The 16,406-nt window shown below is 49.5% G+C and overlaps 1 protein-coding gene across 8 annotated transcripts in view; it reads right to left on the reverse strand.

Moving 5' to 3' along the window:
• Positions 1–9,204: 9,204 nt before the first annotated feature.
• The window catches only part of STAU2 (staufen double-stranded RNA binding protein 2), a 216,273-nt gene continuing 209,071 nt past the window's right edge, over positions 9,205–16,406 (reverse strand). For all 8 annotated transcript variants that reach the window (XM_006767327.2, XM_015566264.1, XM_015566263.1 and 5 more), the window contains 2 exons: positions 11,403–11,491; positions 9,205–10,333 (listed from right to left, as the gene is read on the reverse strand). In XM_006767327.2, coding sequence (XP_006767390.1) covers positions 10,240–10,333; positions 11,403–11,491 — 183 coding nt within the window. In that variant the 3' untranslated portion in view covers positions 9,205–10,239. The remainder of the gene's footprint in view (positions 10,334–11,402; positions 11,492–16,406) is intronic.

Consider the following 16,406-nt stretch of genomic DNA (forward strand, 5'->3'; position numbering starts at 1 on the left):
AGCCAGGCTGCGCTAAGCTGCAGGTGCGACCCGCGGGCCACACGGATGGGGCTGCTGGTCACAGGAGAGGAGTCAAGGCCGTGGGTTTCAGCTGCAAAGACGGCTTCTGGACCAGCTCCCACAGCCGTTGATGAAGCAGCGGATCTCAGGTGGCTGCTTCATCTGCAAATCTGAGAGGGAGCCAATGATACCCGCTTAGAGGTCAGGTCATCGCCAGCGTTCGGAGGGCGCGGTTCTGGGCCAGGTTGGTAGAATCTGTCACCTCTCCCACTAGAAGGAAGGGGACACCGCTCTGGAGGGGGCTCTGTGGCACCCCCGGGACCCAGAGGAGACCCCTCGGCTACGCGGGAAGTGCATTCTCTTGCATGTCTGTTCCCCTCCACTAGAGCTGAGGGATCTGAAAGCGTGTGCCACGGAAGCCACGTCTGTCCTCCAAATATGTGAGGGCTGCTCCTCCGGACACCACATGCCATGGCTCTGTGGATAGGGCTCCGCGGGGCTGGCCTCTTGAGCCACGTCCTCCTGAGATGCCTCTGGAGTTTGGGGCTTTGCATTGTTCTACGGTGGTTGGGTCACATGGCCTGACACAGGCCTCCGTCTAAAAACACTTGTGTCAGACTCCAGGTTCCAGGGCGTCCCTCCCATCTCTGTCCGCCCCGCCCCCACCTCCCGCCCTGATATTGCAACAACGCCCCGTTGACAATATCACCAATTGTCCCTGGAGGATGTGTGGCTGAGCTCAGTGCCGACGGCTCTCAGAAAACTGTGGGCATCTGTCCTCTACCACCCGTGCTCGCCAGGACACGCAATGTGTTCTTCGTTACGGACAACCCAGGGGGTCTGACTGACGAGGAAATAACTCAATCTGGCCGACTCGGGCGAAACTGCCAACCAAAAGAACAATTTATGAGATCATCCAACCTGGATGTGAAATTAATTCCATACACGATAACTCACCACAGACCACCTTGTTTAATTTTATTTTTTTTCCCTTAGTAATAGGATCTTTCTGCTATCATTGATGTTCCAGACAAATGGAAAACAATACAACTGCAAGATATTAAAAGTATGTACATTTAAGTTCTTTGAATCTGATATACAAAGAGCTATAATGGTGGCATGAGCTCTAAGCAGATTTTGCCTGTTATAAATGAGTTCATTTCAATTAATAAATATGCTTATTAACAACGATCACGACCCAGTGAGAAAAGTGGGATTGGCTGGTATAGCTGAACCAGAACTTTCCAAGGCACCTCTCGTTTCAAACTCAAAGCCCTGGTCCACTGGGCCACACTCTCCCATGAACTGGCATTGACTCTGGTTCCCACGAGACAAAAAGGAGGGCGCTTCAGGCTTTTGCCATCCCTTCCGCACCTGCCTAGCAGGGTCCAGAATCCAAAACAGGCCATGGCCTCTGCCCCCCAGGAGCTGACAACTGAGATTTGGATGAAAAGTTAATACAGATGAAGCTACAGTGAAGAACTTAAGCCCGGCCAGTGTGGCTCAGTGGTTGAGCATCAACCTATGAACCAGGAGATCAAGGTTCGATTCCTGGTCAGGGCACATGCCTGGGTTGCGGGCTCGATCCCCAGTGTGGGGGTGTGCCGGAGGTAGCCGATCAATGATTCTCTGTTATCATTGATGTTTCTATCTTTCTTTTCCTCTCTGAAATCAATAAAAATATTAAGAAGAAAGGGTTGCCCTGGTGCTTGGGCTGAATGCCAACCAGAGGGTAGGAGTAGGCTGCCCAGCTGAGCCAGGCTCACCGTGGACCGGGGCCTGGGAGACTTGAATCAATGGTGCTGAAGAAAGCCACAGCCATGCAGTTATTGTGATCAAGTGTCATATCGTGTAACTGAAATCAGCCCTCAATGGGAGAAGGAATGGGAACTCAGCCATCTGGGCCCACCCGGGCTTGGCGTCCGGCCCTCTCCTAGGGAGACCGACTAGGAAAAAATGGAATGTTGAATCCAGCTGCCTTTGCACAAACGGCCCCAGCCCCATGAGGCTCTACTTCCTCGTTTGGATATTCCAGTCCCTTTGAGCCTGGACCCCACACCCGAGGCATTCCCTGCACTGTCTGCGCCTACAGGGAGACAGAGAGGGGCCAGAGAGGACATCAGCCCTGCGGTGCCCCTTGGGAGGAACTGGGGCAAGCATTCTGCGCAGCAGGGATGGGAGCTCGGGGGCAAGGTTTACCTTTGCCAGTTCACTCCAGCACCTGGGTCCAACTCTCTGGAAAATATGAATGAAAACTGTCCAGTTATCTGCCACTTCACAACAAACCACCCCAAAATGGAGCGGCAGAAGACAGCCATTCCTGCATCGTTTCTCACCACTCTGTGGGGTGACTGGGCTCAGCTGGACGGTACTTCTGCTCAGCATGATGGCGGTGAGGGCTGTGGTCACCTGAGCTTTTACCGGCTGGAGCATCCAGATGGCCCATTCACACGGCGGGCAGTCGATGCTGCCTGTCGGTTTGGAGCTCAGCCAAGGCTGTTGACCAAAGCGCCCACAGGTGGCATCTCCACGTGGTGTGGGCTTCTCACGGCATGGTGGCTGGGTTCCAAGCGTGAGAGTCAGAAGAGGGAGTGGCCTGGCAGGGAGGAAGCAGGAGGCGGCACCAGAAGGCTAGCCCTGGAACTGGCTCCATGTCGCTTGCACCGGTTCTACTGACTTAGCGATGACAAGGGCAGCTGGATTCGAGAGGAGGGGAACCAGCTCCACTCTCCAACAGCAAGAGAAATAATTCACAGCCCTCGAGTCCATCACTGAAGCCTAGTTACAGCCTTTCCATGTAAGCCAACATATCTCAGTGTGTGCACACACGCCCCATCCTCACCACCTCGGTCCCCACACAGCCCTTGCCAAGGACCCCCCCTCCGGGCTGCCTTTGAGTGGAGTTTCAACCTCAAGTGGAGTCCCAGCGGTTCTCAACCTGTGGGTCACGACCCCTTTGGTGGTCGAATGATCCTTTCACAGGGGTCGCCTCAGACCATTCTGCATATCAGATGTTTACATGACGATTCATAACAGTAGCAACATTTCAGTTATGAAGTAGCAACGAAAATAATGTTATGGTTGGGTCACAACATGAGGAACTGTATTTAAAGGGCCAGAAGGTAGAGCATCACTGAGTTAAACCTTCTGCTTCGTGGTCCTTCTCTTGAAGCAGAAGCTCTATCCTCAGGGAATCAAAACAGGCAGAGAGCTAAGCCCACAAGCCCGCCAGGACGAGCGTCAGCTTCCTGCCACGGTGGGAAGCACGGCTGTGGGGCAGCACCTACGGGCCAGGCACCCAATGGTCACCTGTAGTCCCTCCATCTGCAGAGCCAGCCAACTCACACCCCAGTCACAGGTCCTTGGAGCACATGCTGACCCGAATGAGACTCACTGGTCTGCAAGGTCCCTCGGTACTGCCTCCTGCATCGACAGCACCCTAGCAGCCACCATCTCTGTGTGGGGAGTGGGCAGAGGTTACTGGCATCAGAAGAACCCTTTCATCACTCCATATTGGATGCATGTTACCAGATTGCTCTCTAGAAAGTTGTAGCACTGACAGTCCCTACACCTGGGGAACCAGTATATCAAGGGTCTGGAAGACAATGGACTTAGACGTGGCCTGAGGAGCCTTCCAGTCAGACTGCCCTTCCTCGCATCCTCCTCGTCCTCCTTCCTGAACAGACTGCCGAAGCTCGTCCACGACCTCCAGATGCCGGACCTTGTGGGCTCTTTTCCTGGCTGTCCTTCCTCCTCACTGTGGCAACTGCCACCCGTGAACTTCCCGTCCTCCCCTGGCCGTCCATTCCCTCTCAGCATGAGCTCTTCTTTCTCGGCCTAGACCTTCAATGTTGGTGCTTCCCAAGGTTTGGAGAAGAGGAATCTAGTTGCTCCCCCTGCACTCAGACGACAGGGAAGGACCCGTGGCCAAACACCTTTCAGGAAAATGACTACCCACGTAGAAGGTCTAGGGGGAGGCTGAAGAGGAAACACAAGATTTCAACTGGCATTTAATGACTTCCCTGCGGGGAACACTGAGTCTTTCTCCACAACGTTCCGTTTCCTCATTCCTCTCTGGCGCAGTGTGGCTTCCTCACCCACTTTACATTTGGATCCAAATTTCAGATTCTTTCTATTGTCTGCCTCCTCCTACCCATGTAAATAACCAAGTCTCCTCCCTCCTTTGGGCTCCCTTGAAAACTCAGGAGTAAAGTTTGAAAGACAATTAGACCAAGACTGTCTCCATCTCTGCCTACCTCAGTTGTAAGAACCAGAACTGTCCTGACAGTTAAAACCCACTTCGGTCTCTGGTTCTACAGAAATCGGTGAGGATGGATGGCCACTGTAGGGCCTAAAGTTCTCAGCATTTATGCCGAAGTAAAGCAGGCTTTGAACAAGACACTAATTTTGAAAGTGTTTATTTTTCTCCTAGGTAGTTTTATGACTCATTCAGAATAGCTTTGTGGTTCATCAGACCCTTGAAACTAAAGACTAAAAGGATTAAGCAAAACTAAACAAAACAGCACAGCCGTCACAAACCTGAGCCCAATCTGTGACACTGGGGAGACTATTACTCCGTTACTTAAGCTTCATTGTTTACACCGAAAGTAAGAACTAGCACGTGACTATCATGAGCCTTGCCCCCCCCACCCCCACCCCCCGGGGAAGTAGTTGAGGCAGATACCTATTGGGTTGTTTTCCAAAACAGCGATTCTCTGGCGACTATTCTGCCCTATTCCATGGGGGTAGAATTGGGGCCACCACATTGAATATGTACAATGTGACCATCAGTGAACGCCTGGTCCAAGGTGGCCTAACAGGGATTCCTTTCTATGACTTTGGGAATGAAAGCAAATCAGAGATTCAACCTGGTGGCATGGCTCAGTGGTTGAGCATCGACCTATGAATCAGGAGGTCAAAGGTCAGGGCACATGCCCAGGTTGGGGGCTGGGACCCCAGTAGGGGGCATGCAGGAGGCAGCCAATCAATGAGTCTCTCTTATTGATGTTTCTATCTCTCTCTCCCTTCCTCTCTGAAATCAATAAAAACATATTAAAAAACAAACAAAAACAACAACAGAGATTCCGCGTTTCTCCTGGTGGCAGCAAACTTGGGTGCTAGCGGAAGCCCTGTTCCCTGGTACGTGCACTTGCGAAGCAGGAGCTGGTGTGGAGAGACATGATTCACACGCTTAGAGGCAGGAGGGGAGTTGAGAGTAAGGCAGAGAGAGACTTGCCTGGTTTCCCCACAGCCCGTACTTCCTGGCCACAGTACATTTCTGCGTTTCTGCCCTTGGGTTCTGGGAAACACCCCTGTAGCTATAGAACTAATTTCCCATTGCTGGTTTGAATAGATTTTTATAACTCTCAACCAAAAGAATCTTAATTGATACGGGTGGTATTTTTCCTTGCAGGTATCCGATTCAAGAAACATGCATACTAGAGACAAAATTTGAATACAGGCATACCACTAATAATAGAGGCATTAATGGCAATACTACAAATTTGGAGCTGTAATGCTCTTAGGGGCCATTTTATAGATGTGGAAACTGAGGCCAGGAAGGCTAAATCTGCTGCCAAGGTCACATCTATGTCTGAACCAGGTCTCTAGACTTTGAATCCTAAACCATGACTCTTTCCTTAATACCCATTAACTTAGGTTAAAATATTGTGCTTACTTTCACAACTTATACACTTTGAAAAATAACCATATACTTCTACATATTCTTTTATTTTCTAATCTCACCCAAGGAGACATATTCATTGGTTTTTAGAGAGAGGGGAAAGTGAAGAAAGAGAGAGAGAGAGAGAGAGAGAGAGAGAGAGAGAGAAGAGAAAAACATCAATCAGTTGCCTTCTATACACACCCTGACCAGAGAATTGAACCCAAAATCTGGGCATGTGTCCCAACCAGGATTCAAACATGAGACCTTGTCTGTATAGGACAACACTGTAACCAACTGAGCTACACATTCTTATCCTTACTTTTTTGGGGTGAAACGCTGAAATTTGAAGATGTTAAATGACTTTGACAAGGCTACACGTGAACAGAAGTAGAGCTAGAAGTTTGTTTCCAGACAGGTGGCTCCATTCGATAGGCCAGACTTCTCCTTCCATGCGCCCAGGTCACCACTGACTACTACAAGGGTGTCTCCCAGAGCCCAAGTTTACAGCTGCCTGGAAAGGCACAACAGTAACTGATCTGGTTAGATTGCAAATTCATCATCGAAAGGGTTTCAGCGTCATTCATCCATTCAGCAAACCTTCATTGAGTACTTAGCATTTTAAGGTGGGCACTGCTCCTGGATGGGAGCTACAACGAGGAATCAATCCACTTGAACAGCCTCCTGAGTGTAGGCCAGCTTAAAGCTTGGCCTTTGCAGATTGGAGCTAGGGGCAGAGGGTGGTCAGTGGACATCTGGGGTGTGTGGAGGTAAGATAAGATATGCTACTAGGGTGGAAGCAGATGGTGGCTTCTTGACAGTGTCACCAGAAGACAGCATGGCGCCCAAACATTGTAAGATGAGGGAGGGCACAAGTAGTAGCAACAGCGAGACCAGCAGGGAAACAAGCTGCGATGCAGTGGTTCTGAGCTCAGAATGCCCCATTCTCCACGCCCACTTCCTTGTCTGTCTTTCCCTCTAGCGAGAATGTGGGTTCTTTAGGGTGAAGTCGCTTCATTTGTTTATTTGTTTTCTGCATTCCCAGCATACATCAGAGAGTGCTGGGGATTCAGTCAGGAGAGCTTTTAGTTCAAAGGTTAGGACATAAGAGGAAGGCTTCCCCAGCGAGGTACATTTTAAATGGGTCGTGGTTGAGATGGAACTCGGGGGGCCTCTGCCAGAAACGAGCAGTTGGGTTTGACCAAGTCTAGGGACTCAATCTTATCCCTCCTCATGAGGACATGCGTCTGGGATTGTGGAAATACAGGAATGCATCCGGGGGTGGGACTGGCATCAGATCTGCTGCCGAGGGAAGGGACATACATAAATGCAGGAATGGGAAGACTGGGGGCAGGATGGTGGGCCTGCAGGGGCCCAGCGTCCTCTGAAATCAGTGTTTTGGGGGCTTGCCATGTTTTTGATTAAGAAATGCTACAGACTCCCTGGGGTTAAAGGTACAACAGTAATGCCATATATCATCATGAGTGGCTATCTCTGTGTCATGTAAGCAGTGAGACTTAAAAATTTATTTCTTCCGCAGGTTGATCTATCCCTTTGATAGATGGTTCATTTGTCCATTTATTCAATGTATCATTTATACATGGATCAAGTACCTGCATCATGATGGGGTGGGTTGAGGGGAACTCAGAGACAAATTCACACATGGTTTTGCCATTAGGGGACTGCTCAGTTCCGTGTGCGCCTTTTACCATTCTTGGCCACATGATAACAAAGTGGCTTTTGGAAATTAAAAAGCACAGGGCCTACTGTGGACAGGTGCAGTGGCAACTCCCCTGCAGTAGAATTTAAATACGTATCCATTAGTCTGGGCCACATTTCCAAGGTCCTGAAAACCTCTGTATACTAATTTAAGTTTCTCGTTAATCTATGTTTATTTTATGGTGCAGGAAATTGGTCGAAGCTGTCAACCTCCCCCGCCTCCCCTGACACACATACACACAAAACCCCACTGTTGAGAATGTGTGCTGGGGAGAAGGACCAGGACAACTCATTGAGGTCACCCCAGGAAAGGGGAGGGACGGCCTTGTCCCAGCCTGCCCGGCGGTGTCTCCCCATTGATCTTTGGCACGTTGTCCTGGAAAGGGAGGGTCAGAGTTCCAAAGTGCAATATTATATTTCCAATTAAAATGTAAAACACAAACCTTTTTCTTCAGACACATTGGCCTCAGCACTGGGAAGGGACTACAAAGCCCCGTGCTGATGGAGAGACGCTGAAAGCAGACACTGTAATTGATAAAGGAGATAAGTCAATCTGTGTCCTGTAGAGAATAATGAGTCCCATCTTTCATCAAAAAGATCTCCCTGTGCCGAAGAAACGTTCTTTCAATAAATCTACTTAATGGTTTCCCCTCGAATGATATATGACATCGGCTTTGGAGCAGAGCATCCCAGCAGGTCCCTGTGAGGGACCAAGGGCCACCCGTTCTTTGCATTGCTAATTCCGCCTGGAGAGGCCCGGGCTCCCAAAGGGCTGCTGTTCCGGGACCTATGGGAAGGCCTTCCTGGGCTCTTCAAGCAGGTAGATGGGATGGAACCTGGAATAAATATCCTGTCCCTAAACTGGAGGTCCTTTGCAAATGGACATTCCCTGCCGCCCCCCCTCCCCGCCCTCCCACCAACCCCGCCGTGTTCAGAGATCCATCAGCTCTAGGAATGGCTCGTGTCACATAGCTCGAGTTAAATGCTTCGGAGTTAAATACTTGGGTTGCGAGACCTGACTGGCAGCTGCTCCCTGCTCTCATCGCTCTCCCGCAGTCCTGTTCGGGCCGCGTTGGTGTTTGGACTGTGGGTTGCGGGAGGTGGTCTGTGTTTATTGCCTTTGGCAAACAGAAGATCCCCTTTAATGAGCCCACCTGAAATGTGCTGTCTACAGACCTGCCCTCTCCCCCGCTCCCCCCGCCCCCCGAGGGCCCGGCAGAAGAAAGGGCCTGTCCCCCAAGGGAATGAGTGAGGGCCCCTGCGCCCCTTGCAAGGCGGCAGGACTTCCTGCTCCACCTGGCTTACCTTTGCGAACCCCAACTTTACAAACGTACGTAACCCAACCTATTTCCTCCACGGGCACCGGCCCTCCCCAAACTGGCGGACTTCCCCACCTGGGAACCATTAAAAACACCCCGAGTGATTTCCTTATGTTGCTGTTTGTTTATCCTCCTGTCGCCCGTGAGTCAGCCGGATCATGATCTGCGGTGGTTCTGCTTGTGAAATCTTACATAATTATATTCCTATTGTCAGGCTGGCCGAGCAGTTAGATGGAAGAGTGTTTTCTCATTTCACAACGCCTGCAGATCAATACGGAGAAAGCCTGAACAATGAATGAGGTGACGTGAGGCCCGGGCGCCGAGTCACCGGGAGGTGTTCTGCAGTTTCGCAGATACATGCAGCCGGCGACCGGCGACCGGGCGTCCTGGGTGCCCAGGCTGAGTAGGGTGCCTGGGCCAGGGGGCAGCCTTTGGCACGGGTCTCGCTGGGGTGATTCTTAAAGAAATGAGAGCCAGGGAACGAAAGAACGACAGTAACCACACTTCACACAGAAACCAACCAAATTTTTACTGCATTTGCTACACGCTGGATCCCGACATGCTGGCCCCGAGCGTGGCTGGCTACAGGCTGGCTAGACTCCGACGGCCGCCCCTCAGGCTACCCCTCCCCGCCGGGGACAGCACCGGTGCGGATCCTCCTCACCATCCCAAGTCCAGAGGCAGTTATTAAAAACACTCTCGATGCAAACAGTGAGTGGCTACAGGACACGAATGGGGGTGGGCGCGGTGTCCGCCACAGGACGCGGAACCCAGAGAAATGGTGTGTCGAGGCAAGACGCCTCCTTGGTGGCTACGAGTATCACGGAGCTCAAAACCCACAAGTGAGCTGTTTTTTGTTTTTTTTAAATTCCTGGAGTCTATTGGAACTAGTTGATCCTAACGCAATTTCATAGTTTTAATTAAATATCCAACCCGATGTAAACCATATTTGTTTGCATACATCTTGGAGTAGTGTGTGCGCCTTAAAGTTATTCACACGGATATAGGATGAAGATGACAAAGACCTGCAGGGAACGAGAAACTGCGTGACTCTATATGAAGACAACGACCATCACATTCCACAGCACGTCATCGGGAGACTGGTGAATCGTCAAGCATTATTTAAAACGAGAGAGGAGAGAACGGAACACAAGCGCCACGAGAGAACAATCGGAACAACGGAACCAAACCCAGTTTCCCTACCGATCATGGAGAAGCGTTACCTCTGTTTCTAACACGGTTCACTCATTGCTATTTTAAGCCCCAGTAGCAGGATCGGATGTCTGCTGCCTCTGGACACATGAGTTATGATCCGATCTCAAGTTCCAAGGGAAATGCGCAAAGGTTTATTCCCCCGCCCCCACCCCCACCCCAGTTGAATAAACAGGACTACGTATATTATCTCGTGTGTTAGAATAGCGTTGTCTTCACATAAGACTCAAATAAGGGTATTAGTCATTCATTTCCTTGAACACAGACACCCTCATGCGTGCTGACAGGTTTATAAGGATGCGGTGGCCGCCGTGGTTCTGGGAGCTGTTAGATGACGGGCTTTGATTTCTTGCAGTCCTGAGCGATGGGGCCGGGGTGTGTCTGCTTACTGTCCGCCTTCTCTCCCAGATGCGGGCCTTGTCTGGAAGATTAATACATGAACAAGAGCTGAAGGGGCAGGGTTGCACAACTTCAGACATGTTTATTAGCAGATGGCACACGGGATGCAGAGGTCACCACCAAAGTGACATTTTAAAGTGAAACAACAATATTTATGTGCAGATAGTCTCCTGATGAGATCATGTGGAAACGGTTTTGATTAAATTAGCTTATAAATGGTTGCCAATCTATAGACAACTTAAAATGCCACGTCTGTGTACCAAATGTTTTCTTCTCACGCTCGCACCTTCTAAATATGAATGAGCAAAGGCTGGTTTGGGGGGGTTGCTTTCTTAACAGTAGGATCAGCATATCTGGTTTTTATGTCCCGGGTTATCTGTTTTTTGTTTTTCATCCTAGGAACGTTATCTCCTGTGTGTGTTCTGAAACCTCACCTGCTGTTACTACTGCTCTCGAAGAGTTTGGATTCCGCTATGTAAATATAATTGCGTTCAATTTCTTTACTATAAATTGGGTCTCTGGAGCGACCTAAAATTCCATCTCAGATAAGAGCTTAAGTTCACTCGCATTCTGCCTTGAACGCCTTGGGGGGCCACGCTTTTGTGGCAACGTGTGCTTGTGTTTCGGACAGCAATGTGAAAGACAAATGCTGCCAGGGTGAGGGCCGCCTCTCAACTTCTTTTCCTTTTCTCTCTCTTGTGCCCACAACTTGGCAGGAATGTGAGTCAAACATTTTATCTCAGAAAACGGTTCAGCCAGAAAATGCGCAACAGTGTGAAGTGAACACAATTTTTGGGGTCGTTTTTGCCAGTCTCTACGGTCAACAAAACACATGAATATTTCCAACAAAGGCACTAAAGTGCAGAAATAATAACCTCTTAGCAGATTAAAACTTTTGCAGTCAGACTGTAGGAAGTGAATGTGACCACATGTGCGGGTTCTCTTTAATTTACATTTACCCGTACTGTGAAGAATTTTGTGAGATACAGATATTAGTGTCTTGAGTTTTTTGCCTTATCATGATCTGTGTTTTATTTTCTTGTACCATGACAAAATGATAAATGTTAGAATACGACAGAAGGTTTACTCACTTTTCAAGAGAGCTTTTGTCAATATTCATTGTCCCTTCCATTGGATCCAGTCCTTGCTCAGAAAATTGTTTCAAGGCACTTAAAGCTGCCTAAAAATGAAAACAAACACACACACTAACAAGGAGATCCATTCACTGACTTTAATGTCATAAACAGGCAATTGTAAAAGAAAGCTGACATATAAAGACTATCATTTGCATTCGTCTAAATAAACGGTTTGTTGCATCGAGTAGCAATATTACATTTGAACGGCTGTAACGTATCTACTGTGAGAGCTTTGTCTCTGGCAAGGGGCGGGGGAGGTAGAGAGGGCAATCTCCACAAGCCTCAGGCCTCATCCCTGGTCCATAGTTTTATAAAATCACAATGTTTTATCTGCAAATGTAGAAACACCTCTATGTACATAACATACTTCGAGGGTGACTGTACAATTTCTCCTCGCTTTACTGAAACTACACATTCTCTTCCTTCAGATGTGAGAACATCAGACTTTCCCAAACCTGGGTACCCTTTCCAAAATTAGCATGAAAGGTCTTGTTCCATTTTACAGACAGTGGGCCCCAACCAAGTCACAGAATGCGAGCCGAGAGAAGAGGGCGCTCGAGCAAACCGAGGGCATGGTGTGATGGCATATCCTGAATTTCCCCTCCTCCTGGGGCCCAGGGGAGGCAGGCCGGGCCGTGGCACAGCCTCCCAAGGTGCTGATGGGCCCGAGATGCGTGGGCCGCTGACGGGTGCTGACAGGCTGGTGGAGCCTCGCTGGATAGCTGGGAGGCACCAAAAATGCGATGCTGATAAGATCTACATAACTCGTTGACACTCTTGTGCATGATCCAAACTGTTATTTCTTGGAATAAGAATTTGGTTCTTCTTCCCCTCCTCCGCACCGCCCCTCACCCCCACCCCCACCCCCACCTTTGAGCCCCACCAGAAGGGCTTTGTTGAGTCTGAGAGAGGTGTGAGCAGTCAGGGGTGCCTGACTCTCGGACATCCTGCAGGGTCACACTTTGGTCATCTGTGTCTTCTCAACGGCCTCAGAAAAAGAGTTAACTCTTGCAACTGCCCCAACTGCCCCGCCTTTTATCTGCCAGGGGCCCCTGTTGGGTAGCTGACGAGTGCATGAGCCCTTTGACACTTCTTTGTGCCTAATATACCTTTTGGTTTTTAAGTTCATAGACTTTATTTTTTGAGAGCGGTTTTGGGTTTACAGAGGAATGGAGGAGGCCGCAGGGGTCCTCAAACTACGGCCTGCGGGCCACATGCGGCCGGCCGAAAACATTTATCCGGCCCGCCCGGTGTTTTTGCCGCCGCTGCCTGTCCTGCTTAGCAGCCGGCTCGTCCCGGCCCCGCAGTGTGCATGTGTGGAATGTCTGAGGGACAGTGAACTGGCCCCCTGTTTAAAAAGTTTGAGGACCTCTGGAGTACAGAGTTCCTGGATCCCCCTCCCCTACCCCAACACAACGTCAGCCATTACTAACAGCCTGCCTTGGCACAGGACTGCTGTTACAAGTGATGAGACCATACTGATACATTATCAGTAACTAAAGCCCACAGTTGACATTAGGGTTCTCTCTTTGTGCTGTACATTCTATGTGTTGTTTTTTAAATATATATATTTTATTGATTTCAGAGAGGAAGGGAGGAGGATAGAGAGAAACATCAACAATGAGAGAGACTCATTAATCGGCTGCCTCCTGCATACCCCCTACTGGGGATCGAGCCCACAACCCAGGCATGTGCCCTGACTGGGAACCAAACCATGACCTCCTGGCTCATAGGTCAACGCTCAACCACCAAGCCACACCGCCTGGGCCATTCTATGGGTTTTGACAAATGCATAATGTCATGTGCTCACCATTACATTACCATACAGAATGGTTTTGCTGCCCTAACAGTTTCCTACATTCCACCTGTTTATCCCTCCTCCTTATCCCCCCAGATCCATGGCAACCACAGATTTTATAAGTCTCTATAGTTGCCTTTTCGAGAATGTCATACAGTTGGAATCATACAGTACATCATTTCGGATTTTGCTTCTTTCCCTTAGTAATATGCATTTAAGGTTCTTCCATGTCTTTTCCTGGCTGGATACCGCAAATCTTTTTAATCACTGAATAATATTCCATTGTGTGGATGTACCACAGCTTATCCATTCATCTATTGAGAGACAGCTCGATTGCTTCCAAGTTTTGGGTGCTTATGAATGAAGCTGCTATGAATAATCTGTGTGCAGATATTTGTGGAATGTATGTAATCTTTTTTTCTCCCTCCTCCCTTGGTCTTTCTTTCTATTTTTAAATCACAACTCCTATATCCAACCCAAATGTGCTTTTCTTTTAGTTTAGATTCTTCTTCCTTTCAGGTCTCTGCCTTGGTCTCCCCAGCTCAGAGGTGCTAAGCTGAATGCCCAGGCAGGTCTGCAGCCCTGCTGGGCACCCTGGGGCAGGGAGGGGCCAGCTCAGCTCCCCTCCCCCTCCCCCCCCGTTTTCACCATTATCTATCTCTTTGAACCTGGAGTCCTCGGGGATGTGGGCACCCCACCCCACTACTCCTGACCTTGGTCCAAGCTCCTACTGCACAGCAGCTGGCAAAGGCTGTGGTGGCAGGTAGGCACTAACCTCGGCTGGGTAGGAGCAGTGTGCCTATCTCATCGGGGCACTGGTATTGGTTCAACTGTGTCCGCCCCAAATTTATATGTTGAAACCCTAACCGCCAGTACCTCAGAACGAGGCGGTGTTTGGAAATAGGGTCCCTGCAGATGTGATCAATTAAGATGAAGTCACTCTAGGGAAGGGTGGGCCCCGATCTAATATGACCAAGGCCCCTATAAACACGGGAATTTGGACACAGACGCACACACAGCGAGAACACCATGTGAAGAGGAAGGCGGGCACTGGAGTGGTGCGGCAGAAGCCGAGGACGCCAAGGATTGCCCATAAACCACCGGAAGCTGGAGGGAGGCAGGCAAGAGATTCTCACTCTCTCAGTCTCAGAAGGAACCAACCCTGCCACACGGTGACCTTGGACTTTCAGCCTCCAGAGCTGTGAGACAATGAGTTTCTGTTGATGAAGCCACTCCGTGTGCGGTACGTTGTGATGGCGACTCTAACAAAACGAATACAGGCACATCATAATTCCTCTTTAAGGATAGCAGGGCCCCTTCCCCTCTCTGCTGTTTCATTTTATCCATTTATTATAAAAATGGAGTTTTCCATTACAGAAAAATCATAATGTGTAGGCCAGCAAAATAAAACAGTGAAAATAGTCACAGTTCCCACCTGCCATTCACAGCGTGGTGTCTGCCTTCCCATCCCCTGTCCCATCCCCTCTCCACAGGGACATACTAAAGGCTGGATTGCCTCTGAGCATGTTGGACAGTGGTTCTCAACCTGTGGGTCGCGACCCCTTTGGCAGTCGAACGACCCTTTCACAGGGGTTGCCTAAGACCATCCTGCATATCAGATATTTACGTGATGATTCATAACAGTAGCAACATTACAGTTATGAAGTAGCCACGAAAATAATGTTATGGTGGGGTCACAACCTGAGGAACTGTAAAGGGCCAGAAGGTTGAGAACCACTGCTGTTGGGTGACCTGCCTTTTTCAGAGAAGTGAGCAGCTTTCCATAGCAACAGAAACACCCATTCCCTATCGTTGGCGCTTCAGGCCACTCCCAAGTATTAGCATGACACCAAGCTTCCTAGCAGTCAAATCTCCGAGGACCATCTCAATAATTTCCTTAGGACGAACTCCTAGAACCTAACTTTCTGTGCCAAGAGCACGCGCATTTTTAAAGACCCGGTCTCTCCGCCCTCAGAGAGGCCGAGGCCACACCAGCAGTGTGAGGGCGTCTGTTTCTCCAGGTGCTTCTGGAGTCACCTCTCAGAACCACCGTGGATCATTGGAGCAAACCTGTGCTGTCATTTTACGGCCCTGCCTTCTTTTGAATTTGTCCATCCTGACCATTTACCTTATTGAGTAGACTTTTTAAAGATCTTTATTGTTGAAATTATTACATATGTCCACCTTCCCCCCCTTCTAGGCTCTCCCCAGGCCTTCACCGCCTATGTCAGTGTCCATGGGTTATGCATCAATGCGTACAAGTCCTTTGGTTGATCTCTTCCCGCCCACCCATCTTCCCACACCTTTCTTCTGAGATTCCTCAGTCTGTTCCAGGCTCCTGTGTCTCTGGATCTATTTTATCCATCAGTTTATTGTGTCCATTAGATTCCACATGTGAGTGAGATCATGTGATACTTGTCTTTCTCTGACTGGCTGATTTTGCTCAGCATAATGCTCTCCGGGCCTCTCCAGGCTGTTGGAAATGGTAAGAGTTCTTTCCATAGACTTAGTTTTGAGGGATGTTTCCTTCAAAAATTAAATTCACCCTCAAAAGACTTCGATGTGGACAATTCCCCACCCCCAACAATGGAATTTGCAGAGAGATGTGACTCTCCTTGAGACCCAGTTAGCGGGCCTTGGAGTTCCTATCAGTCCTGAAATGCGGAGGTGGCTGGGCAGCTTCCCTGGACCACCATGCTGAGGTCAGTCCTGTAGGTGTGGGAATTTTTAAAAAAATACATTTTATTGATTTTTTACTGAGAGGAAGGGAGAGGGATACAGAGCTAGAAACATCGATCAGCTGCCTCCTGCACGTCCCCTACTGGGGATGTGCCCGCAACCCAGGTACATGCCCTTGACCGGAATCGAACCTGGGACCCTTCAGTCCGCAGGCCGACACTCTATCCACTGAGCCAAACCGGTCAGGGCGGTGGGAGCATTCTTGTGAGCTGGTTACATGAACCTTAGCTCTGGAGTCCCACCGTGTGCACACGTGTCCGGAGTGAAGAGCCAGGCCACTCAGGATTGAGCTGCAAAGACCAATCCGTGCCTGTCCTTTCCAGAGAGCACACTCCATGGTGCGGCCTAAAGGACGTGGGGCTCTCTCTAGAGTCCACAGCTTTGAACAAAGGAGCAACTATTTTGTTCTAATCCATTAATAC

Source organism: Myotis davidii, unplaced genomic scaffold (genome assembly GCF_000327345.1).
Source record: "Myotis davidii unplaced genomic scaffold, ASM32734v1 scaffold200, whole genome shotgun sequence".
NCBI lineage: Eukaryota > Metazoa > Chordata > Mammalia > Chiroptera > Vespertilionidae > Myotis > Myotis davidii.